The 25,501-nt window shown below is 37.7% G+C and overlaps 1 protein-coding gene across 3 annotated transcripts in view; it reads right to left on the bottom strand.

Annotated features, from left to right (window-relative positions):
* LDB3 (LIM domain binding 3) overlaps positions 1 to 25,501 on the bottom strand; it is a 740,470-nt gene that overhangs the window by 61,528 nt on the left and 653,441 nt on the right. For all 3 annotated transcript variants that reach the window (XM_044056591.1, XM_044056595.1, XM_044056593.1), the window contains one exon: positions 24,278 to 24,458. In XM_044056591.1, coding sequence (XP_043912526.1) covers positions 24,278 to 24,458 — 181 coding nt within the window. The remainder of the gene's footprint in view (positions 1 to 24,277; positions 24,459 to 25,501) is intronic.

The following is a 25,501-nucleotide window of genomic DNA, read 5'->3' as shown; positions in this document are numbered from 1 at the left end:
AAGGAAGCTAAATGCACACCATCAATGCAGTGTATAAGGAAACTAGATGCACATCATCAATGCAGTGTATAAGGAAGCTAGACACACAGTATCAATGCTGTGTATAAGGAAGCTAAATGCACACCATCAATGCAATGTATAAGGAAACTAGACGCACATCATCAATGCAGTGTATAAGGAAACTAGACGCACACCATTAATGCAGTGTATAAGGAAGCTAAATACACACCATCAATGCAATGTATAAGGAAACTAGACGCACATCATCAATGCAGTGTATAAGGAAACTAGACGCACATCATCAATGCAGTGTATAAGGAAACTAGATGCACAGATGTAAGTAGTACTTCACTTAGCACAATCACAGGTTATTACTCCCCCCACATAAGGTGCTTTACAGTTCCACTTTTAAAATTTTGACTGGCAATTCAGGCAGTGAACCATTTGTAGGCAGCAACGAAACTTAGAGTACCACACTGTCTGTTTCACTCCTGTACACCACTTATAGAAAACATAGTAGTACATGTTTTTAAAGCAGCACAAGGAAGGCAAATTACATTGTCTACTGCAGATTCATGGAAAACAGTAAAAATATTTAAATTCAGGCATTCCTTTCAACTGCCCAGATTTTTCTTTCATATTTTTGATCTGCTCCTCCTAAAATGTGTGGTTTTCTGGCAAATCAGTGGGATGATCTGAGGATGGAAGCCACCAAATAATGACATACATTTGAGTTTCAGACTTCACATCCCTCAGAATAATGTATGTTAACACAAATGCTGTTACTTTAGTAACCGTCTAAGTTTATAAGAGCAATACTTAAAATCTGTTCCCTGTTTTGTCTGGCTTTGTCCAGATTTCTTGCACTAAGAGGTTGAGAGGTATTATTCAGGCTGTTCAACAAATTAAACCTTACTTGTGAGTGTATACTAGCATGTTGTCTAGGGGAATGCTGCCAGCCCACTCTGCATTGAATAGCTGGAGCTTTATTGTAACGCGTTTTGCTATAATCACTGATCCTGTGATCAGAGATCCTTTTTTCTTACAGAGCCAATTGACGCTGCCATTTCTTGAAAGTCTCTAAGGTATTAATGATTCTCTATCACCTCAGAGAATGGCTTTGAGCACATGAAGAGGATGTATTGAGGTACGGACAAGAAAACCTCACCTCTGAAGAAGCAGCTTAGAAGTATTTGCATACAGAATTGAGAAATTGCAGTGTGAATGGTTTCAGGTTTGGGCTGTGCAAAAAAACAGTTGGGAAATGCAAATGGTATAAGGAGGCATTATACAAATGCAAATGATAAAATATAATAAAAAAGTAGTACTGAAAATGATTGGGAGTAATAATCGAATAGAAATAGAATCCCAAGCTAGGGTACCGCCATTCTGTTACGTTTGCTGTTTGAGATATCACAGTGTTGGAATGCAGCAACACAGAGGAACAGCATGTTGGCACAACATCACATAGTATGTGTATGTGTGTTGTTCCTGTGGGACTGGGTACACATACTTTTGAAACAGTATACACACACACACACACACACACACACACACACACACACACACACACACACACACACACACACAGATGTGACTGTCATCCATTTTGTAAAAATGTAAATGTAGAAAACGTGTACACATTATATAGCCTGAAAACAGTGACAATGAGCTTTTGTCTCTGTTATAAGTGAAATGGACTGTGTCTTGCTTATGTCATTCTGCTTTCTAACAACACACATGTAAGACGAGTTCTTCTAAATTACATTTTTAGTTATCAGACAGAAGATGTACTTTTGAGCAGAATGTTTTGGCAGTCTTCTCAATATTCTTGACAAACTATTCATTCACACATCCAGAAAGCAGTCTATGTGTAGCATTAGAAAGTACATGTTTTTTTGCAAAATTTTATTTTACCGAGGCATTTTTTTTCTTTGTCCAGCTACTGATGTTCCCAGCTTCATTACGTTTTTAAAAAACATAACATGTTACCTTTGTGTTGAAAAATCACTGGGTGGGTATTCTATAGTGTATTCTAAAATGAAGTTATGATTTTTAAATTTAGCTCTGCATTTTGAATTCAGAATAGCTATGCAATACAAGTACAGTTCTCTGGTGTAGCAGAGTCTCTCCAGAGCTGGGAATCATCCTTGAATAACACAGGAAAAATATAGTATTAACTGTAGGTGTAAGACACTGTTTTACATCATTGATTAAAGTTAATGTTATCTTAGCAATCCTTTTTGGAGAATTATTCTGTTATGTGTTTGTAGAGTATATCTTTGTATTAATATAAGAAAAGCTTCTGTTAGGGATTTATTTATTTATTTGCCATTGGTTTACCAGGAAAGTCTGACTGGGCTAAAATAGCCCCTTTTCAGCAGAGGCCCGGGGAGAAAAGCTCCATGTTACAAAATGTAAATACAGAATAAACAAAACATAAGGTACAAATGTAGTAATTACAGTTATAGTAAAACTTGTAAGAGGAAGGTAATATAGCACAGTAAGATGTGAGAAGCAGGTAATACAATATGTTCTTTTACGGTACAAAAGGTATTATAGTACAATTTTAATGATGTAGTACATTCTTAGTGATAGAAAAGGCATTCCAGTTCAGTTTTTAAAGTAGAGATGCAAAAGAGATAGCGTTAGAGGGTTAAGGTGAAAGAGATTCTTTGTGCTTTGAAATTAACAGTTGGGTAAGTGTCGATTACTTTAAAAAGGACAAATGAAGAATAAAGTACAGTCAGATAATGTGATAGAGATGTGAGAGACTTCATGCTACTTTTAATAAAAATGCTATATACTCTGATATCTTGTTCTGTTTCAGTGATTTATATTGGAAAGCATGCTGAATATGGTCAGATAACAGCAGTACCAGACAACATTGCTGAGAGAATATTTTTTTACTCTCCCTTTCAGCAGCTAACGATCAGCTGCCACCAGCTCTTCTCTGTGTTCACCAGGCCTATTAGGCCTTCCAGATCTACCTTAGCTTCTACCAGGCTCAACCCAACTCATGTCCAGACCGGTTAGAATATGAAAGATGCTGGTGCAGTACGATACTGCTGCCAGGAAGTGTGCACTAACCTACCACCCCATAGGGCTTTGTGAGCTCTGCAATTGCTGCTTATGGGAGGTGTACGCTTGCTTCTATTCATGTTCAGTCAAGTTGTACACCATTTACAGAGTGGGCCTTGCCTGGCTTTCATTGCTGCCAACTATTGTAGCAAGCCTAGGGAGTCTTCCTGCCCAGGATGGGTGAGCCAACATCAGTGTCACACTACCATTCTTCCTCTGTCCAGTCCCTCTATCACCAATACCAGTAGTGGAACCTGGCTCATTTGGGGTGAAGTAAGGCCTTTATCCCTCTGAACCACAGGGTGGACATTGCTGATACAATCTTGGTGGAATGTCTGGTTACTTTTCTAAAATGCAACAGTCTCCAGAACATCTGGTAACATGACTTCATGGCCAGAGGAAACTGTCATTATCAGTCCTGATGCAGTTTTTCCTGTCTCTGAGCTACAGAAGCATAAAGCCTCTGTTGTGTCTACTTCATGTAGTAAGCCTACACACTGAAGGAGCTAGCTGCGGTAAGATGGGAGTAAGCAGCTAATGTAAGCTTATTTCTTACACTGTTAGAAGTGTTAGAAATCCTGTTCATTGGCAGTCATAGGAGATTAGGTGGTAAATCATTGTGATAATGGGCTGCAGATATACAGCCTTCATTGGGATGAGGGTGCATATTGCCAGTGAGAGCCATGCTCAATGTTCATCAGCCCTTGCACTGTAAGTACTCACTTCATTCTCAAGAGGAAATGCTGAGGTTAAGGATGGGTTTCCCCCTAAAAGATGTTGGAATGACAGTGCATTAGAGACCCTCACATGTCCTTAGACCAGACTGTCATTCTTGGGTCTCCACCCATCCATCATGGAAAAGGTGGCCTCAGTACAACAGTGAATCTGAGTAAATGAGCTGGGATATGAGGTCAAGCCCTGGTCAGAGCACTACTTTGGGGAAAAAGGTCACTGAAGAAAGTTGACCGCTGGCAAGCAATTGAAGAGAATAAAATGAATAACATTTAAAAAAAAGTCACATTTTTTGACTGGTCTACAAGGAGCACTAAACAGGGATCAACAGTAGATGTGGACTTCCTGAATGCATTAGGGCCTTTACTTGGTACCATATAGAGAGGGATGTTAGGAATACTGTATGAGTTTGGGGGGGGGGGCTGTGGAACTAAAAAAGTGCAGGGGTGAATGTTATGGCAGGGAGGTTGTAATGAGAGGAGTGATGTCAGGAAAAGAGTGACTAGTGCAGTAACGTAGGGGTCAGCCCTGAATCCATTACTGTTGGATGTGCTTGTTTCTGACATATATCAGGCAAAGGAAAGAAGGATCAGTGCCTTTGGTGAAGACATGAAGGTAAGCGTAGTAATGCATTATGGGGAATTAACCTAAAGAAGGATTTAGTGGCCAAAGAGGAGACTTTTGAGGTTCAGTGCAAACAAATTTAAAGTACTACACTTGAGCATGATGACACCTGTGTAAAATATCAGCTAAGCTAAGAGGAGTGGAAATGGCAGCAAAACAATAAAAGAATGTGAAAATGCTAATTGCTCCCAGGCTGGACCACCAAGAGCAGAGTTAGAGGTCAATGGCAGTATTATTAGGGTACAGACTTCAAAGCTAAGATGAAATGCTTCCACTCTACAGGCTCTGGTCATACCATACCTTGAGTACTGTATGTAGTTCTGTTCGTTGTACAAGAAGGACATCCATTTGCTGAAAATAATTTAGAGGAAAACCACTAGGAGGGTGTGAAAAATGGGGGAAGGTATGACCAGAGATTAGTGAGGGTGGAGATTTTCTCACTAGAGCTCTGAAGAGGATACATAAGATCATGTCAGGGAGTTGGGAAGGAGTCATCCTAAACAGTGTAGAACACTTAAAGCAAAGTACTTTTCTTATACCATTCAAACGTAATTTGGATGAATGGATGAGTAACTACAAATTCACCCTGGTTTAGCACCCTTCCCTCTCATGAATATGGACGACATGTAAATGTTCTGCTCATGTCTGGGTTATTCATACTTAAAATATAAGGGTTAAAAACTTCACAGGAATGTATGGCTAGTCTTCTAAAGACTCTCATGGGTCATGAGTCTAGAAAGTACCTACGAACCTGTGACTGGGGGAGGAGTAAGCACAGGCAGTTGACTGCAGGGACCAACGGCATCTTATAGGTTTACAGGTAAGTACTGGATATGTAAAAACACATTCTCATAAAATGGGTTGAGGACCATTATAATGTAATAAGAGACTTGGTGCTAGAGACAGAATTCATGAAGACATTCATGAAGGACTGGGGCACATTGAAGAAGGGTAAGGGGAAGAGAGGAATGGAGGGGAGGTTGAATGTTTTTGTGTTTGGGGTGCTGTATGAGCCAGTCCTGTGGCAAAAGAAAATGGCCAGGTATTACAGGGAATCCCAAATATGTAGTGCTATTTAGACAACATATTGGAAACACACTTTAATGATAAATAGTATGTGAGCAATTTAAATTGAGATTTAGGCAAACTAATGGAATATGACCCGAGGCAAGTATTCATTTTTTCAGAGAGGAAATAATACACAGTAAGCATATTACTGAACAAAACAGACTTATGGAATCAATAGATTGGGTAAAAAATGTAGTGAAGGTACCCAGGCTAAAAATGCTTTACATCTGTGATCCTGGTATGGAATGATCCACTGGTCTTGAATGTGTTATAATGAAATCTGAAATAAATTATGCTAAAATTGACAAAAAGGCCTTAACCTCATGTTAAACTTCTAACAATACCTATATTATCAGCAACCATTGATTAGATTTTAGCTTTATAGCTGTAGTTTTTTTTTTGAAGGGGTATTTATATGGTGCTGAATATAATAGAAATAAGCAACAGTGTAATGCTGATGTGTTCTCCAGGTAGCTTGTAAAAAGCCTCAGGAGCTGAGCATTGCAGGTCCATTTGTGACACCAGCATGAACACTCATAGAGTAACTTAAACTGGCCATATAGTATCTAAGGTTTATAAGGCATTTCAAAAAGGATAGAGGTTAGGAGACATACCCAGCTTTTGAAGAAAACAAATACCAATTATCTGTGTGCCAAGGCCCCTTATCATGTGTATCCAGGATGTCATTCAAAAGAATTGCAGTCCTTGTTCACTAGAGACACTCCACAATGGATAACTTAGCCTGTAGAAGATGCAGATTTTAGCAAGAAGGTTTTAGGGTGGCACAGCACCAGCACCACTTGACTTTTAAATGTGTGATAAATGTTGGTTGGGGAATCCACCATCACTTGGATATTTGCACTCCTGGGAGTGGCCAGCAGTACCATGACAGAGTAGAGCATGCATACAGCTTTGCAGGCCCCTTCATTTCCCTTAGTATTGGATGCACATTTCAGCATTGACTGAAACTACTTAATGACTAAACTGCTTCAGAGGAAGAACAGTTCCTATTACTATGACAGTGTTTGCAGGGAACGGTTTGTCCAAACAAACTGCAAGTGGCAACAGAACAAAGTTCACAGCAGACATGTTTAAAGCCTTTATGAATCGTGTAGGGGATTTTACCTCAACACCCCCTTATCAAGCCACCACTGGGCTGACCAGAGAGATTTAGGCAAACCTTAAGAAAGCAATGGACGCTATGAGCTCAGATAAAAAATGACTGTAACACACTCTCCAAGCTATAGGAAGGGCAGGGTGAAGAGGCAGTTACCCCAGGAGCAAGATACAGTCAGCCCTGTAGTAGAAGTGCTGCTTGGTCCTTGCAAGCAGTAGTGGGAATCATTTAAGGCAGTTGCATTTTAGCTGCTTAAAATGACAGTCAATGTTCGCATGTTAGGAACTGTAGCAAATAGCTAGTATACGTTAGTTGTTTAATAAATGTTAGCAAAGGGCTATTATTTAATTGTATTTGCATTAAAACTGTATTTGCTTATAATGAATTTATCTTGCATTATACCAACTGCTCCTTCTAATGCCACTACACTACAAGTTATTGCTATGTACTTTTCCAATTTCTCCCATATTTTGTTATTTTCTAATTTGTAAGCTTGTAACTGCTCTCCCTGCATTTGTATTTTGTATTTGTATTTAGTATTTTTTGCATTATACTGGAACTTTTCTACCCAGGACACCATTGAAAACGGGCTCTTTGTGGCCCAATGGACCATCCTGGCAAACAAACTGCAATAAATAAATAAACATAATAGATTTTGCTTATTCTGAATACCTTTTCTTATACTTTAGATTGGACATGCTAAAATTGGCCCTAGGCATGAGTGCGTGAGTGTGTGTGTCTTCCGTGGAAGGTTGGGTGCCGGGCTGGCAACTTGACACCATAAAACTCCACTGCCAATCATGAGCAGACAAGGTGATCCGCTGTGGTGACCCCTAACTGGGACAAGCCAGAAGAGAGAGAGTGAGAAACTGCAATAAGGAGCTGTTATAGCTTTGTTATTTGACTTTAACTTTTTTTGGTCCATAACTTTACAAGTTCTTTGGGAAGTCCAATGGGCATTATTAGGGCTTCTTATACCTCTTACATTCTAGATAATATTTTGTTTGCACACAGAAATACAGTGCATGCATCCACAAATGAGACACAGCTTTTCTACTTCTGAAAAGAAACTTGAGCCTTTAGTCACAAAATTCTTAATTAAAGATAATTTATGCACAACTGATCCTTAAGACATTTTAACACAAACCTGCATGTTTCAATAAAAGACTTCTGAAGTGAAAATGGTATCATAACCATCTTGTTTTAGTAACTGAGCTTTTAGTCTGCACAGCTGATAAAGGACAGGGCATCAGGAGAAGACAGGTGGACTGAATCTAGTATTCTAACCATCCCCAGCCTTACCCAGTAGCCCAGCAGCTGAATTTTGGTAACCAGCAGCTGAAACCAGAGTGTCCAACCGATCCACATCATGACCAGATGGACATGCAAATGAAATCCTTAAAATGGATGTAATCCCCAGGCCAGACACCACGATTAATGACAACCCAGATGAGTGCACTAAAAAGGATGGAAGGACACCAAAGCAAGGATCCAACCAGGAGAAACTAGGCACCATGTGGCAATTGGTATTATCAGACAGTCCACTGTGGGAAAATCAGTGAGTTTTGCCAGAAAACCATGAAAAACTGCAAAAATACAATTTTGGGCACAACAGATGCCCTGAAAAATTATTCTGAATACTTTAAAAAAAAAAAAATTAGAGTATAAATTAATGAGGGGGGGGGGTGCATATTTCAAGTCTTAAGAAAAAATTACTTAATAATGTTATTTATGTTATTTTTTTAATGTTATCCTTTATTAACTGGGTAGCTGGACTGTTCCATGGAACCTTTTCAGCTGTAGCCCAGATCACATGGACAAGAACAAACACACACAATGTGTACATCCTGATAAGAAATTTAGTGTAGCCAATTACCCAACACATTTTTGGAAGGTGAGAAGAAACCGGAGTATCCATACAGACATGAGGAGAATATGCAAAACTTCACAGTGACACTGACCAGAAGTTAGACATGAATTCAAGGCCCTGAAGCTGTGAGACAGAGAGATTACCATTGAGTAGCCATGCTGCCTAAGCTATTAATGAACAATTCATTGAGATAATGCTGCTTTGTATTCTATTAAAGGTACTTTTTACTTAGTCATTTAGCTATTTTTCAACCATGATTTAGGTCAAGTAGCAAAAACAACATAGCTACACAACATGTAGACAATTAGTACTACAAATATTATAATAAGATAGTACAGAACCAACACAAGTGCACAATTGATTGTGCTGCAGTCATATTTGAGTGCACATAGCTAATAGATAAATACAAGTGTAATCAAGTATATATATTGTATAAAATTAAACAGTAAAATGAATGAGAAGGTTATGTAATGCAGGAGGGCATATTTCATGCATATTGTAACAGGAGACCTGTTAATGATGTCATCATCAACAGTACTTTTAGTCGGACAACTATCCTAAATTATCAGCACATTTACATATGACTTTTCTTTTAAGTGGCTTTTTAGCTACTTGCAAAAAGGGAATAATATCTTTAGCAGCTTGGTGCTAATCAGGGAATCAGTTCCATAATCCTGGGGCTACTTTATAAAATGCTTTTCTGGTTGTCAACAGGGTGTTTCAGTTGAAGCCCAGACTGACTTCTTAATTGATAGGGAGTATATTTTCCGTTTTCCTCACTAGTGCGATCTTGGAGTTGGTATATTTAATTTGCATGGGGGGCTTTCTTGCCCCCTTGCAAAAACATAAAAAGATTTTTTTGTTTTTATTTTTTTTTTTTTAATTTAAATTTCAAAGTTTCAAAACTTTGATCTTATGGTCTTGACCATAAGAAAGTCAACATTTTGAAAATTTGAAATTTAGAAGTAGACCTCACATAAACACACACACACACACACACACACACACACACACACACACACACACACACACACACACACACACACACACACACACACACACACACACACACACACACACACACACACACACACACACACACACACACACACACACACACACACACACACACCTGTACATATATAAAACTGGGGTAGAGCACTTATTATAGTTGCCCATTTTCAGGCTCAGCCTGAAACACAGACAGATGCATGAAGCAGAAGAAACAGAGTAAAAATAATACAATTTTTAACAGTATTCCAGTAAATGTGGTGAGAAACGTTTACTCTTACTTAAGCAGTGGCAAAGATTTTGGTGCATTAATGGACCCCTGTACTTGCCCGCGGTGGTGGTGCTGCGGTAGTGTTGTCGCCTCACAGTAAGACACTGTCCGGTTTGATTCTCAGCTAGAGCATCTTCTGCGTGGAGACATGCGTGAATGGGCGTACCTTAATTGAAGGTTGTGCGTCAGGGCTGGTAACTCTGCACGTAAAAATCAACTACCAATCATTAGCGGACTGGAGTTCCGCTGTGGCGACCCCTAACAGGGAAAAGCCGGAAGACTCAACAAGACTCAACAATTCAGTTTGGTAGTCCAGTGTAAGGTACAGAGATATTCTTTTGTCTTTTTTATGGCTTGTGGGGTTCTTGGTTTACTAATTGGTGGTATGAATGGCCTTTTCTTGTACTGGTGACTCGAGCCTTCAGATTTCTTTGACTTTGTTTCTTTCTTAGCAATTTTCATAGGTTCAAAGGTTGCTGCTAGACAGCAGACCAGTTAAGCCATTTGAAGTTAGCCACTGCAATCTCACTGGTACTCACAACTAGTTACTCCCCATGTCCATAAGGGATAGGGTGGACTAGGTCTAAGGTAAATTTGTATTTTCCTGTCCCTTCATCTAAGATTTAAAGATAGTGAGCGACATAGATGTGCTTGCATTACAGAAAATGAGAGTTAGATCCAGGGATGATACTTTTGGAGTGAAATCTGTCACACCAACAAGTCCTATTTACATTGCAGTATAGATTTATTTTCCTCCATCTTGTAATTGTGTTACTGTGTGAGTCTTTTGGAAATTTAATAGATGAGGTAGGACTATGTCACTTCCAGATTTGTAGGCCAGCCATAGACTAATTACTATGTAGGAGTTTCTAGGAGACACAAAGGAGAGAGAGTCTTTACTTACTCTGAGTAACAATGAGACCCTAGTGAGGACCCACAAGAACTTTTATAGCTGGTTAATTGTTTGGACAAGTACATACCAAAGGGGACACTGTGGTTTAAAATGGCCCTGGTAAGGGACAACAATAGGGGAGGATGATGACCCTTTTGGGGCAAGAGGAGATGCTCTTAGTAATCATTTGGGTGGGGCAGAATACCTTCCTCGTGACAGTGAATACGCTGTAGTCAAAGAAGATTTCCTTATCTGCAAAGGTTTCTAGGTCTGTAATGACAATGGCAGTTTTAAGGGGGCTACCATCTGTATGGTAAGTTTACAAGGGTTCCTCATTCCTAAACCATACAAGGGTGTCTAGCTTTAGACTATGCTCCTAATACTATGGGTTTGTACATGTTAGGCCCTCTTGGAGGATCTGAGTATCTTCATAGGCACTTATAATGGTTTCAAGCTTGAAATCATCCACAAATGTGATTAGGCAGAGGCTTTTAAGATTAAATTTGACATCAGAGAAGTAAATGCCAAATAGAAGTGTTCCCAAAACAGAGCTTTGGGATACAACACAGGTGACAAGTCTCTTGGAGGATAGTGTTTCATCAACTCTCAAAGAATGGTGTCTCTCGAATAAACTTCAAAAACCAAAACAAAATTCCTCACCATGAGAACAATAAAAAATAAAATGGCTCAAAAACGAATGGTACATCAAACTTTTATTTCTTAAAATAACAACTGGTAGTTCTTTTAAGAAATAAAAGTTTGATGTACCATTTTTTACCCGTTTTATTTTTTAGAGTGGTGTCTCTATCAGTGAGCCATTTGAATAACAACAGGTTATACAGAGATTTACATTGAGTTTGACCTGTTTATCAATGATGCCAGAGTGGGTTATAGTGTACACAGCCTTGGCTAAATTGAAGGAAACTGCGTGTACAGAGATACTCCCCTTTTGTTACATCGTAACGGTTTCAAAGAAGTAGTCTAGGTTTACTAGCCATAAAATACGTTTTACAAAGCCAAATTGGTTAGGGTCTAGGGATTGTAGGTTGTTTTTGTAGCTGTTTATGACTTACATGATGATATGTCTCATTACACTGAAATGACGCTGGTGAGGCTGATAGGACTGTAGTTACCAGGGTCCATATTGGGGGCTCCCTTGTGGAGGGGAGCTACTGCAACTGTTCTGCAGGTTTCTGGTACATATTCAGTGGAGAGCTGTGCTTACATAGTTTAAGGAGGAGGTCTGAAAAACAGGGGTGGTTCATGGTACTGGACTTCTGGGCTGCAGCCCCCCTAACTTTCTCATTGAAAAAAAATGAAAAAGTTTAATTACTAATTTTTATATACTAGTAGCAGTTCAACTTGAAAACTAGTGTGTAAAGCCGAAGATGAGATGCTAGGCAGAACTCAGAGCAGTGTGCATGCACACTCGAGTTACAAACGTAAAAAAAAAATAAAATAAATAAAAATATCTTTTTGTTGCTGGACTGTTTCTAAAACAGTCCTGGTTGGGAAGACTACAGGCATCAACAAAGATGCCCAGAAGTTATTGCGGTTTTAACCGCAGGTAATAGGAAGCCGACGGGAATGTTAAGTCAGCAGCCTGTCACGTAATCTGAGTAAGTAATGAGGCTGCTGATTAGTCCTGTTACTCTCGCATTCTGTTCCTGTGGTTTAACATAGTTAATTTGCAAGGGAGAGAGAGAACGAGAGAGTAGAGAGAACAGTAAAAATAAATAAATAAATAAATGTGGAATAAAATTGATCAGATTTAATCTCACATTCCAGAGGATGTTTAAGGTGAGCCAAGGAAGGCAATTTTTAACCCGCACCCCAGAAAAAAATAATTGAGTTCCCATTTTTTTTTCCTGGGAGGGTCAACCAGATACTTTCTGTATTTATTTTTTTTTCCTGGCAAGGTTGATCAGATAATTTCTGTATTTAATTATTTCTTAGAATAATAAGTCCACAGTAGTAGAAACACTTGATTTATAATAATATAATAAATCAAGTGTTTCTACTACTGCAGACTTATTATTCTATGAATTTAGAAACAGTGTTCTTGGTGGTTTACTGCAGCTAACTTGTCTACATTGTATTTAATTATTTATTGGCAGGGTCAACCAAATAATTGTTAAATGGTGCAGCAGAGGATTAGAATTTATTTTTCTGAAGTCCTGGGCCTGGAAGTTGTCAGGGTCAACCAGATAACAGAAGGCTGAATCCACAGTGAGCTGGCTGTTTTGGTGGCTGTTTGTGATGTTTTTCTGATAATATTCTGGCATGATCAACCAGATACTAGTAGGTGGTCTATGTGTTTGGGGGCTGTTGATGACTTCCTGTTTTTTTTATAGATATATATATATATATATATATATATATATATATATATATATATATATATAATATTCTGGCAGGGTTAACCAGATACTAGGGAGGCAATGTGTTTTGGGGACTGTTGATGATTTTCTTTTTCTAATATAATACGCTGGCAGGGTCAATCAGATACTAGTGGTCTGTGTGTTTAGGGGGTGCTGTTGAAGACTTTTTTTTTTAATAGAATATCCCTGCAGTGTTAACCAGATACTAGTGGTCTGCATGTTTGGGGGGCTGTTGACGACTTTTTTTCAAAGAAATACTAAGTATGCAGTATATTCTGGGGGGCCATTTGTGGATGACGTGTGTTTTTTTTTTTTTAACCTAATATTTTTTTTGCAGGGTGAGTCAAGATGGATTAGGATGGTTTCTCAATGTTTTGTTGTTGAAACAAACTCTATTCTTGCATGAGTAAAGTGTGTATGGGTGAACTGAAGTAGGATCACATGCAGGTTCTTGGCTTTGTGATGTGAAAGAAATACAGTAATGTAACCATGGTCTTCTATTTTCTTTATTTTAAACCTTGAAGGCTCAAAGCAGATTATCTGGGTAGGCAGTTGGGATGGGGCCAATGCCTATGTGAGAATGGTGTGACTGGAGTTCTGGCTTGATTTGTAAGAGTAATGAGCATTTGAGTGAAGTAAGCACAACCACAAGCTCTGAACTCTGAGTATTGCATATGTGAAAAAAAAAGAATACTTATCTTAATGACAGTGTCTTCTTCTTTGTTGTTGTTTTTGTTTTTAACCTCGCAAGATCAAATCAGATACTGTGGGGGGGGGGGGGGGTAGGCAATTGAGATTTGGGCTATGTGTGATTGAAACAACTGGCCCAGCTGTTTACTGTTGTTGTAATTCCAGCTTTGCAAAACTGTAATACTTTTCTATCTGTACTTTTAGTTAAGATGAATATAAAAAAAAAATAGCAAGTTTATGAGTAATTCTTAATGTATGTTATTTCATATCTGTTCATGTATATACTGAATGTTTAAAAAATGTTTCTAATAAGTTGAATCTTTTCTCCCTGGACATATGCTGAAAAGGTTTCTTTTTCGACTAAAGACGGTTGCAAAAACTTGGGTAAACAAAAGTAAAATAAATAAAATGAAGTGAGTATTTGGCTAGCACACGCAAGCTCTGACAAATTTTCTGACAACAAAATGAAAGTAATGCAAGTATTATTACTATTAATTCTACTTTAATCCTGACAGGGTAAAAATAAGCTACTTTAGTTAGGTAATGGGGGGTTGTTTGTGAATGAAATGGGTTGACTGACCTTGCTGTTTACTGTTGTAATTGTGGCTTTGCAGGATTAGTGTGTATTTGGGTAAAGTCAACTGTCATACAAGTCTGTAACTGCTGTTTCTGTGCGACAGAGTAAATTAATTAATTCAGTTATTGCTATTTTCGTTTTAATCCTGGCAGGGTCAAAACAGATACTTTAGGCTGGCAATTGATATGGCTGTTTGAGCATGACATCTTTGGGACTGTAGCTTTGATGTAATAATTCTGGCTTTGTAGGACTAATGTGTATTTGGGTGAGTAAGACAGAATGCAGACTCTCAGTATTTGCATGCATCAATCCAATACAGTAAAGAAAAAAATATTACTAATGCTGACGAGTCCAACCACCCAATTTAGGTAGGTAACTGGTATGTGGGGCTGTCTGTAAAGTAAAGGAGTGGTCTTAATATTTACAGTTATAATTCTGCCTTTGCAAGACTGCTCTGCATTTGGGTGTAGTGAGATGGAGTGAGTACAAGTGCTGACCTTTCACTCATGTTTATGTGAATGAAATACAGTAATGTAACTGTTGTCCTTTTTTGTTTTCTTCTTCTTCTTCTTCTTCATTTTTTTAACTTTGTAGGTTCAAACCAGGTACTTTGGGTAGGCAATTAGGATGGGGGGGGGGGGCTATGTCAGTGTGAGAATGAAATGACTGGCCCTGCTGTTTACTGTTGTAATTCTGACTTTGCAAGACTAACGTGCATGGGAGGGGGGGGGAGGTAAACATACAGGCTGTGACTACTGTCTCTGTGCAGCACAAATTAAATTAACACCTCAATAACTCTGAAATGCGCTTTAGTCTAGTACTGGTTAGTAGAATATTCAGCATGTGCAGTAGTGACTGAGCACTTATTTTATGTAAATTGGTAAGCGTGATTAGGGTTGATCCCACTGTAACATAGCCTCACTCCTTTCTCTTTGGCCCCACACGTTCAGTTGTCTCCTGCAGTCCTGCAGCCCCCATCCCTTTGTTTTGAAGACACCAAGTGCCACTGCTGGTAAAGTGTAATTCATACTAAACAGGAAAAAGCAGGGTATCTTATATAATGCTGGTGTTTTGGTCCTGGAGAGCGCTTTTAGTGTCTGGATGATTACAGGGAGTGGTATGAATCTGATACTTTGTATTAGGAAATTGGGAGGTGACAGAGGGAAGATGTTAGTGCTGAATTTATCTACAAGGATGTTACCTTTGTCCTCAGGAATTAGGAGGGTGATGCCAGTAAAGGTAAGTCTGGGTCAATGCTAAGTATTATCTCTGAGATTCCTTACATGATCAAAGAATGTAGTCTGGTTATTCTTTGCTGACATAACAACGTTTAATTCACAAATTAGGATCTGATTTTATTCCCGAGTTCTTTGTTAATCCCTTGAATATAACACACTGAGTTTTTGTTCTATTCTTTAGGGCTATGAGCTTTGTCCTTTTACTGTAGTTTGCTTATTGCTGAGTTCCCCAAAGAGGTTTGTTTCTAAACTTGGTGTTTTATTTGTGGTGAATGGGGAACATGAGGTTGCAAGAGTTGAGATGGGAGTACAGACTTTGAATATATGCAGTACTGGTAGCTATAAGGTCATTGAGGGGTAGAGACTATTGAACCATCTCAAGTCATAACTGAATGCAAGGAAATTGACCTTGGAGAAGTATCTAAAGACTGACAACCGGGACTATATGGTGAATAAAACATTGTGGTCATCTAATTTGACCAGTGAAGGTAAAACAGTGGGTGAGTAGGACACAGGGGTGTGTTGTTGAAGTCAAATCAAGTACGCTGGTGCCTCTAATGGATGAGGGTATTATTTAATTAAGGAAGCTTATACTGACAAAGTCAGGGAAGCCTTGAGCATTTATTTGTAGAGGCATAGGTGTGACAGTTTAAGAAGGGATAACTCCCCCTAGAAAGATAGCATGTAGATTATTTAAAAAGGACTCTAGTTTATTAAGACATGTTTCATGACTTTTGAGTATCACGGATGAAGTTCTCAACGTCATGGTCCTGGGCTGATTAGTATAGAGGTAATATAACTCAGATAAAGACAGACAAACTACCTCTAGAGTTATTGCTGTCTATACCTTTGGGTCTAAATGAATGGCAGGTAGACAAAACAGGTAAGGAGAGAGTGCTACCACTTCTCTGCAGCTAGATTTCAGTGACACACGTAAATGTCCAAGTTTTCTAAAGTTAAGAAGATCTTGATGGAGGGCATTTCTTATTTAGTCTCCTAGCAGTCAGCAGTAATACACTAATATTTACCATATTCATATTTACTAGGCTGTTAACTTGAGTAAACAGACACTGACTAAAAAGGACACTGTGGGGATAGAGAATGTCTGAACCAATATTTTTTGTAAGTCTTTCAGATTCATTAGCTTCAAACTTAATACAGTTTTTATAGTTGCAAGTATTATGTACTGCCCAAGAAAAAAGTGTGTACTGTAAATGAAAATGCTTCCCATGTTATATGTCTGCAGGAGGTGCACCTGTTAATTTTTTTAATTAATTTGGCTGGGAATTACATCATCACATCAGTATTAATGTACAATGCCAATTATTAGCGCTACAAATAAGAAAAATATGTTTTGTACTCGGCATCCTTTGGGGATCAATGCAATGTTCAGCAAATTATCAAACTAAATGGGAAAATGAGTTGTGCATGGATGGATGGCAAATCCAGCTGCGTGACTAATGATTTTGAAATTGTGAAAGGAAATAGAGAAGGCATAAGATAATGCCATGTTTATGTACTAGAAAGCAACAGCTAATGACAGTGATAGATATCACATTGTAGGAGAATGTCTATGGTTACTGGGAGGTGGGGTGGCCAGATAATTACTAATACTGGTGAAATGCCAGAGTCATCCAGTAAAGTACTGGAATATAGATCAGTCAAAGCTATAGAATTAATTAGGGCTCCTAATGCAAAAGGAAACTATAAGTCTGCAAATTGCAGCCAAGTTTAACATTTGGAAATCATTGTTTTAAATGACAGCTGCTAACACCCCCCCCCCAAAAAAAAATATATAGTTTTATACTTATCTTGATATTTTATCTAATATAGTACTAACAACTTTGTGGCTATCATTTTTATTTTCTAATATCATTCCCAGTAATGGCCTGATAGGGGCTGCCATGCTGTGCGATTGTGTCCTAGAGCAAAGCTTTTCATCTCCCTGGTGTACGTTTATGGGGAAGCATGATGCATTGTGATGAGAACGTTTACTGTGCTGATGTAATTTTACAGACTTGTAGTGAGAATACTACAGTTTCTTACCGGTATGGTTGTCTCCTTCAAGAGTACTAGCTTGACTTTTACTCGGCAGCTTTTGATGTTTGTCATTGCTTATCTTTTATAGAACATTTGAAGTTATATTTGAATGTTAAACCTGAAAGAATCAGATTATTTAGTACTTTTGTTCAAACACAATATTAAAATTCCGTTCAAGCCACAATCTGTAATTGAGCTGCTTGTCTGCAGATAACACATGCATAAGAAGACTTTTTGCAGTTAGTATATTGTAAAAGTTTTGAGATGCAGCTATCCCTCTGAGTCTACACTGTTTCAAAGATGGTGTGACAAATGAAGGATTACATAAAGCATTTGACTGATATGCAGAAAATAGTTTCAAGAAGAAATTATTTGAGTGCTATTTTAATCCAATTCCAAGAAACCATAATTTAAGGAAAGAAAAACATTGTGGTGAGAGGAAAAAAAAAATCTTAATGTAGGGGTGGAGTTATCTTTAAGTGATTTGATTGTTTTACTAATGAAATAAATAAATAAAAAAACAGAAAAACTAGTAGTCTTAATTTCATTGATGAGCTCAGTCACAACAATTTACAAAAATCATAAAACCCAGGCAGTGTTGCAAAGCAACAAGCCTTTATTCGTCACAGAAAAGCGATCCTCAGTAACAAAAAAAATCAGAAATACTTTACAATTTTAAACATATCAGCTTTTATACACTTAGAAGTAGGCATGGAAAATATATGTGTTGTTTAATTTTAACCTAGGCTATTCCAGGCAAACGTTATAAACAAGGCTATATAAGTGTATTTAAGAACAGCAAGTGCCCATCCCACACACTACTACTGATTAGATCAAACTAAATCCACTACTTATCTATTTGCAACCCACATTCTAAAATCAGGTATAAAGAAAAGCATAACATACATATAAAAAGACTGACTTTTCACTGAATCACTTTTGGCTAACTAATGCAATAAAGCCTTCATCAGATCTGTGACATGAACTAAAATCATATACAGAGGTAGATAAGTAAAAAGAGCTAACTAGATAGATACAAGAAAAAAACACACATACACATCTAACTATAAACATTATTTTATTAGAACAATATAAATTTAAATATATATCTGTGTAATAATATCTAATAAGCATGCATCCACATGTATTAGTGTGCATAAAAACAAAGTTATTTACAGCTCAGAGAAAATGTCAGTGCTTTGCAATCAAGAGGAAAAAAATGATTTTAATTAAAAGTCATTCTTTTTATATGTATGTTATGCTTTTTTATACTTGATTTTGGAATGGGGGTTGCAGATAGATAGGTGCTGTTTTCCTTAACTAGGATTTAGTTTGATCTAATCAGTAGTAGTGTGTGGAGGTGGGTACTGGCTGTTCTTAAATACACTTTTACGGCCCTGTTTATATTATTTGCCTGGAATAGACTGGTTTAAAATTAAACAATACATATATTTTTCACACCTACTTCTAAGTGTATAAAAGCTGATATGTTTAACATTATAAAGTATTTCTGTTTTTTTTTTTGCTACTGAGGATCACTTGTCTGTGACAAATAAAGCCTTGTTGCTTTGGAACACTACTTGGGCTTCATGATTTTTAGAAATTATTGTGACTGAGCTCATCAACAAAGTTTTAAGACTACTAGTTTTTCTGTTTTTTTTTTTCCTCAGCACTTGTGTTGATAATGTTGGAACTAGACAGATTCATTTGCTTGTTCTGTGACAAAGTGGGGGATACTGCCAGCACAGCTATCTGGAATTTTGTAAATAATTGTGTACCATTTGTGAATATAAACATGATTTCTGTAGGATGCTTGTGTTGCAAATGTATCGGAACTGTATACCATGTGTATATCAAACTAGGTTTGTACAGACGTGTGTTAAAAATATATTTTATAAAGTGTTTGTGCTTAAAATGTAACCACAGTGTGCCCTACTGGAATAGAACAGAAATGTACATGCACTATTGTAACTGTTTAAATGTATATATGTTAATAGTGGAAACTGGAATACAGGAGGTTAACTTCAGAAAATAGCTGAGATTAAATTACTTTATGGCAACAAGAGACTCTACTAAGGAGCTCTCTGTATTGTCTTTAAGGTGAAATAATTACTAGTTTTGAATGTGAATGAATGCAGTTGTTTTATGACTTCCAGCATCTGCCAAAGATCTGAGGTCTATGTATTTTCACAGGTAGATGATAAATACTGCTAGCTTCCAGCATTGGGGCTTTCACCTGGGATAGAGTCAGAGATAGAGTCAGATGAAAAGAAATGATGTAATTCTCCAAGCTATCCTAGCAGTAATATTTGAGAAGTTTCTTAGTGAGACACAGCATTCTGTATTCTGTCTTGGACCTGGAAATAACAAGAACCATTCACCATCCATCTACCTTACTCTGATGAAGTAAGTTTTTAGGGAACAGTAGAATCCTTTTGGATATAGTTGGGAATATAGCAAAGCTTAGTTTAGATATTTTTCTTTATTTATTTGAGACTGTCATGCGATGTTGTTTTAAATATTTCCTGTGATTTTGAACTCTGATGTCACTCTGAATATATACTGAGTATTTTCTTGTAATTTTATTATTTATTATTGAATATATTTAAACCTTTCAGTGTGGCTGATCTTTGTAGAGATATTTAAGTTTTGAGAGTACTTGCATATTTATTTGGTGACACTGTGTGGGCCACTCATAATAGCCTTGCTCTTGGTCAAACTACCATTTGTTTTAATATTAGTATTACATAGTAAGATTGGACACCCTTTGTTAAGGGCCTTAAAGTAGCTGATAAGGAGTTGGCTGGTGGCAGTGATAACTACCTTATAGTCTGGGAAAAAGGGGGCATAGCTGGGAAACTTGTGCCAGCCTTTCCCAGGTGTGTGTGTGTGTGTGTGTGTGTGTGTGTGTGTGTGTGTGTGTGTGTGTGTGTGTGTGTGTGTGTGTAAATCAAACCTCAAAGAGTGTGTGTGTCAGCTACCTGGGCAGGGACACAAAGCACTGGTTGGACAGAGAAGGTGCTCACGGTCTTGGCTTGGCTATTCAGCTGAGATCTCAGCTCTATAGCTGTGCCAGTGGGGAGTCTTATTGAGGATCTGAAGAAAGAGGGAGAAACCAGCTCCAGACTGACTGTGGTCTCTGTGTGCTCTTAAGGGAAGTTGTACTTGATACAGAGAGCTGCATCTGGAAATACTGTGTGTGTACTTGTCATCCTCCCAGTGTACATTCCCCACTGTTGCCAGTAGTGAGAATTGAGGTCCCTTGATTACTGGTCCAGTGGTGAGGCATCACATGTTCATTTTTTATTATTTTACTAATGAGAATGACTAACTCTCTGAACAGATGATAAGCAAGCAATATTGCTTGATAGTTTGTATGTTATTGTGTAAATAAAGCCCGTCCACGTGTGTTTTGAGGGGAGGGCTCTGTACCCCACACCTTGGGGCATTACTGCACTTAGAGAATGTTAAATTTTTTTGTATTTATTTGTTTTTGATTTTTTTAATTACTATGTATATGTATGTTTACATATATGTATGTGTGTGTGTGTGTGTGTGTGTGTGTGTGTGTGTGTGTATATATATATATATATATATATATATATATATATATATATATATATATATATTTTTTTTTAATAACTTGGATGTAAAATAGCTCTTCTGACACTGTTTCAAACTTGCTGTAGTATACACTGGCAAATCACTGGAGGATGAAGTCACTAAATAATGAGTTATATATGGGTTTCAGACTTTATCATAGCTCTCAACTAATCAGGGATAAATCTCATCAGACTCAGGGAAAAATCCAGAAGTAATCAGGGACACTTTTAAAGTATTATTACTATTAATGTGAGACACTGAGAGAATAGCCAAATGTGAATTAATATACATTTTTTGAAGTAAAAAGTCTGTAACTCTATTTATTGCCATTATTTATTGAGTGTAATTCACTACCTTTCTCCAAAAGATACCAATTTTAAGTGAGATTAAGGAATGCAGAACTAAAACTTTGAGTCAAAATCATGGGTGTCCCTTAAAATCAGGGTAGGTGAGAGGTATGGACTTCATATAGGTTCATAGGTAGGCACTAGGCTATCGGCCCTGGGGTCTATACAAGCCCAGCCAAAAAAGGTACCCTGGCTTTTGCCACCCAAGAAAATTATTTTCCTGTGCCACTGTTGAGCAGCAATAAGCTAGATATCGCTGAATATAAATGGATTATAAGACTGCATGCAGATAAGAAACCAGGTTTAAACAGTATGATTACTGTTAAACCAATACTAGAATTTAGACAAAAACAATATCATTGAATATTAGGAGATATAATTCTGTTATGAAGTTGTCATACATTTGTATAATATATACTTGCTCTAATACATGCATATCGTAATGAATGCATGTGTTTTTAAATGTTAATTAACTAAGTTTTTAGTTATGTTTTTATAGGATGGCTGTGTCAGGTGGTTTAGATTACTTTGTATATATATGCATGTTTAAATTCAAATGCTATTTTGATTAACACCGAAGAAGGGACATTCCCGAAAGCTTTGTTGTTTTATTAAAGTGAGTTTTTCTTATTCTATTTGCTTCCTTGGATGCTTCTGGTTCTGAAATAGAAAGGACTTAGAACTACGGTTGAGAATTGTTTTCACTTGCCACTGTCAAGCAGAGCCACAGAGGTGATCCTATTTACCATCCAATCATCAAGATTTTTCTTGAAGAGTGCTAATGAGGAGCTTTGTTTGATATAGATAGGTAGTTTATTCCAGAGTATGGGAAGTCTCTGTGACAGGAATCTATCCCTCCGGCATGTTCTGTTTATTGTGGTGACAAGGTTTAGGTCCCTAGAGCATGTAGCTCAGAGGGATTGGGATTTCTTTAAGTGGAGCATGTCCAACAGCTCTGGGTTTGACATAGCTTTGTATGTTAGGCAGAGATCACCTCTGAGTAGACGATATGTGAAAGAATAAAGCTGGAGTTTTTTTAGATGGTCTGTGTAGGGCATCTGTTTGAGGCCGGTAATCCTCTTTGAGAGGTATTTCTGCGGCCTTTCCAGTTGTTGTAGATGTCTTGTGAGGTACATACCAAAAGGGGCGTTGTACTCTATAATGGGTCTAATAGGTGATGAGTAGAGGGGAACAATGGCCTCTTTCCTTCAGGAAATACATGTTAACTAAATCCTGTTATGATAGCAACTTTCTATTTTTATAAGAGCAGTATTTAAAACGTGTCCCTGTTTTTTAGACTTTGTTCCTCCCCATTATTTTAGGCTTTATCCAGATTTCTTGAGCTAAGAGGTTGATAATACCTGTTAATTTTAAAGGAGTTGTATCCACTGCTCAACTGATCGATCTGTGTCGCTGTCTCTCTCACACACACACACACACACACACACACACACACACACACACACACACACACACACACACACACACACACACACACACACACACACACACACACACACACACACACACACACACACACACACAGACACACATAAGCACACATTTCCGCTTTCATGCATGCAAGCACCCATTCATACACATACACACACACAAACACACATGCAGACACACACTTTCCTTTTTTCTTTTTTACTATTATCTATTTATTCTAATTTTATACTCAGTAAACAGCAAACACAATGCTTAGTGAGTGTAAAATAACGGTTGGATCACTCTCACTCTCACTTTCATGCATGTGTACAGTCACACACACTATTTTTTGAATGTTCTTTTTTTTATTTTACTTTTGCTAAACAGCAAAAGCGCTGCTTAGTGAGAGTAAAATAATAACAGATGTTAGCCCCGTTGCAGTCTGAGCTCTATGGCACCGTAATATGTTGTTGAGAAGTGACAGACTCATTCTTCATTGGGCATTACCTGTACATTAACACCTTGCTGAAGAACGTTCATTCTCCAGTCACAGTGGTGCTGTACAGGTCACTCATTTTCTAACTCTTGTTAGTTTACTGTGAGAGGTGCTGGATACCTTAGTTTCTCAAGATGTCTACATTCAGCTACAGTGCATTAAAGACAGAACTATTAATAAACATTAAAAATTAGACTGTTAATTTTATGTCAAGCACTATCTTCAGACATTTATGTGACACTGGAAACTTATCTTTCAACTGTTGGATTTTCACTTCAAAACACAGTGATTCATTTTTTGGTGTCTGTTCTAAGTCCTTAAGTCACACAACTTCTTTTTTTCCTTGAGTGCATAAAGTTATGAATGCATACATCACTGCCAAGGGATGTGCAGTTCAAGGAAGTATCCTTAAAAAGTCATTCAGAGCTGGATATCAACAACAGATACAGTTACACAAGAGTAAACAGATAAGCTGGAAAATATTCATGAGAGAGCTAATTTATTGCACAAAGTTGCAACTGTGCTAGACTCAGAGGAAATGTTAGAGGAATGGTACACATGTACACATCGTATATATAGTTATGCATATCCTCCTTGGTGGCAGTAACATCAGAGTACAGTATTATATTATGAAGCTCTTCTCAGTTTTGTAGAGAGTGTGTGTGTGTGTGTGTGTGTGTGTGTGTGTGTGTGTGTGTGTGTGTGTGTGTGTGTGTGTGTGTGTGTGTGTGTGTGTGTGTGTGTGTGTGTGTGTGTGTTTGTTTTAAATGTCACTGCCTTCACTGTGGATTACTTATAATTGACTCACCCCCATTATCTTGACTTGACATCTGGCACAGGTAGGTGCAAAGAATTGCTCATAGCAGTGTTCACAGTATACATTGTTCTGCTCCTCCACAAAGCCCACGTCAGCAAGCGAAGTCTTGCAGTAAGCACAGTTAAACTCTTCTGGATGCCATGACCGACCCAAGGCAACAATGAAAGGACCCCTGTCAAAATTCAATTCCAAACAGCAGTGTAACTACAAAATCTGCGTGTTTAAACTTTAGTATACACAAATGATTGCAACATACATTCTGAATGTACTTTACAAGAGTTATGAAGATAAAGCTGGAAGAACCTTGCTACTTCTAAGTTTAGTTGAGTGCCACAAGACAATTCACTTTATTGAAGGTTTCATTACTCTTTAGTACCTCCACTCAAATAGCAAAATTTACTTTAAATATCTGTGCACAAAAGAATATATAAACTGCACTTGACATTAATAGCATGTAACAGCTTTAGAAGAGATGCATATGGCATAAAATGTCAGGGGCCATGACAAAGCAAACATAAATCATCTTGAGGACTTTGCTTTACTTGCCTTTTTTCTGTGACCTCTCATACTGTATCCTGGTACTTCCATTGCCTCTTCACCAGTTACTTTAGCCATTCATGGATATCATACTATACTCTCTGAGACTGCTGACAGATAACCAGTCAAACAGTAAACTTCATTAGTGGTAGAAGGGATTAGGTTACTTTTTTGTGTCATAGGATGCATTGATTTTTTTTCATTTGTTTTAATGGAGGCAGGGTGTACAGAAATAGAACAACTTAGCACATTTGTCCTCCTCTACCACTTCAGTAAATATTATTTAGCATCCAGACAGGCCATCTTATGGTATCCAGTGTTCCATTATAAATCGGACAATAATGGATTACTATTTATTTTCCTTATACATATATATTTTGATTGCTAAAACTGTCCAGTAGATCGAGTCTCATTTTGAGTGGAGGCCAAGGGAGAAAAAGCTCCTTAAAAAGAACATAACAGTGTAATCATATAATTTAAGTATGCTTTCAAGAAGACAATGTAATAAAAGCTGAAGGTGTCAGAAACAACAGTGAAGCAGATATTCATCATATTGATCACCGCTGCAGTAACCTTAGCTATACAGGTTGTATACTGCCAGGGATATAACAGCCAGACAGCTTTCAAAGCATCAGAACACCTTCCGTGCTCCCAAACTGTCAGTCATTTCAAGTTAAG

Source organism: Protopterus annectens, chromosome 14.part0, assembly GCF_019279795.1.
Source record: "Protopterus annectens isolate FY-2018-M chromosome 14.part0, PAN1.0, whole genome shotgun sequence".
Classification (NCBI taxonomy): Eukaryota; Metazoa; Chordata; order Ceratodontiformes; family Protopteridae; genus Protopterus; species Protopterus annectens.
The sequence above is the reverse complement of the archived record's forward strand: the minus strand, read 5'-3'. Positions and strand labels throughout refer to the sequence as shown.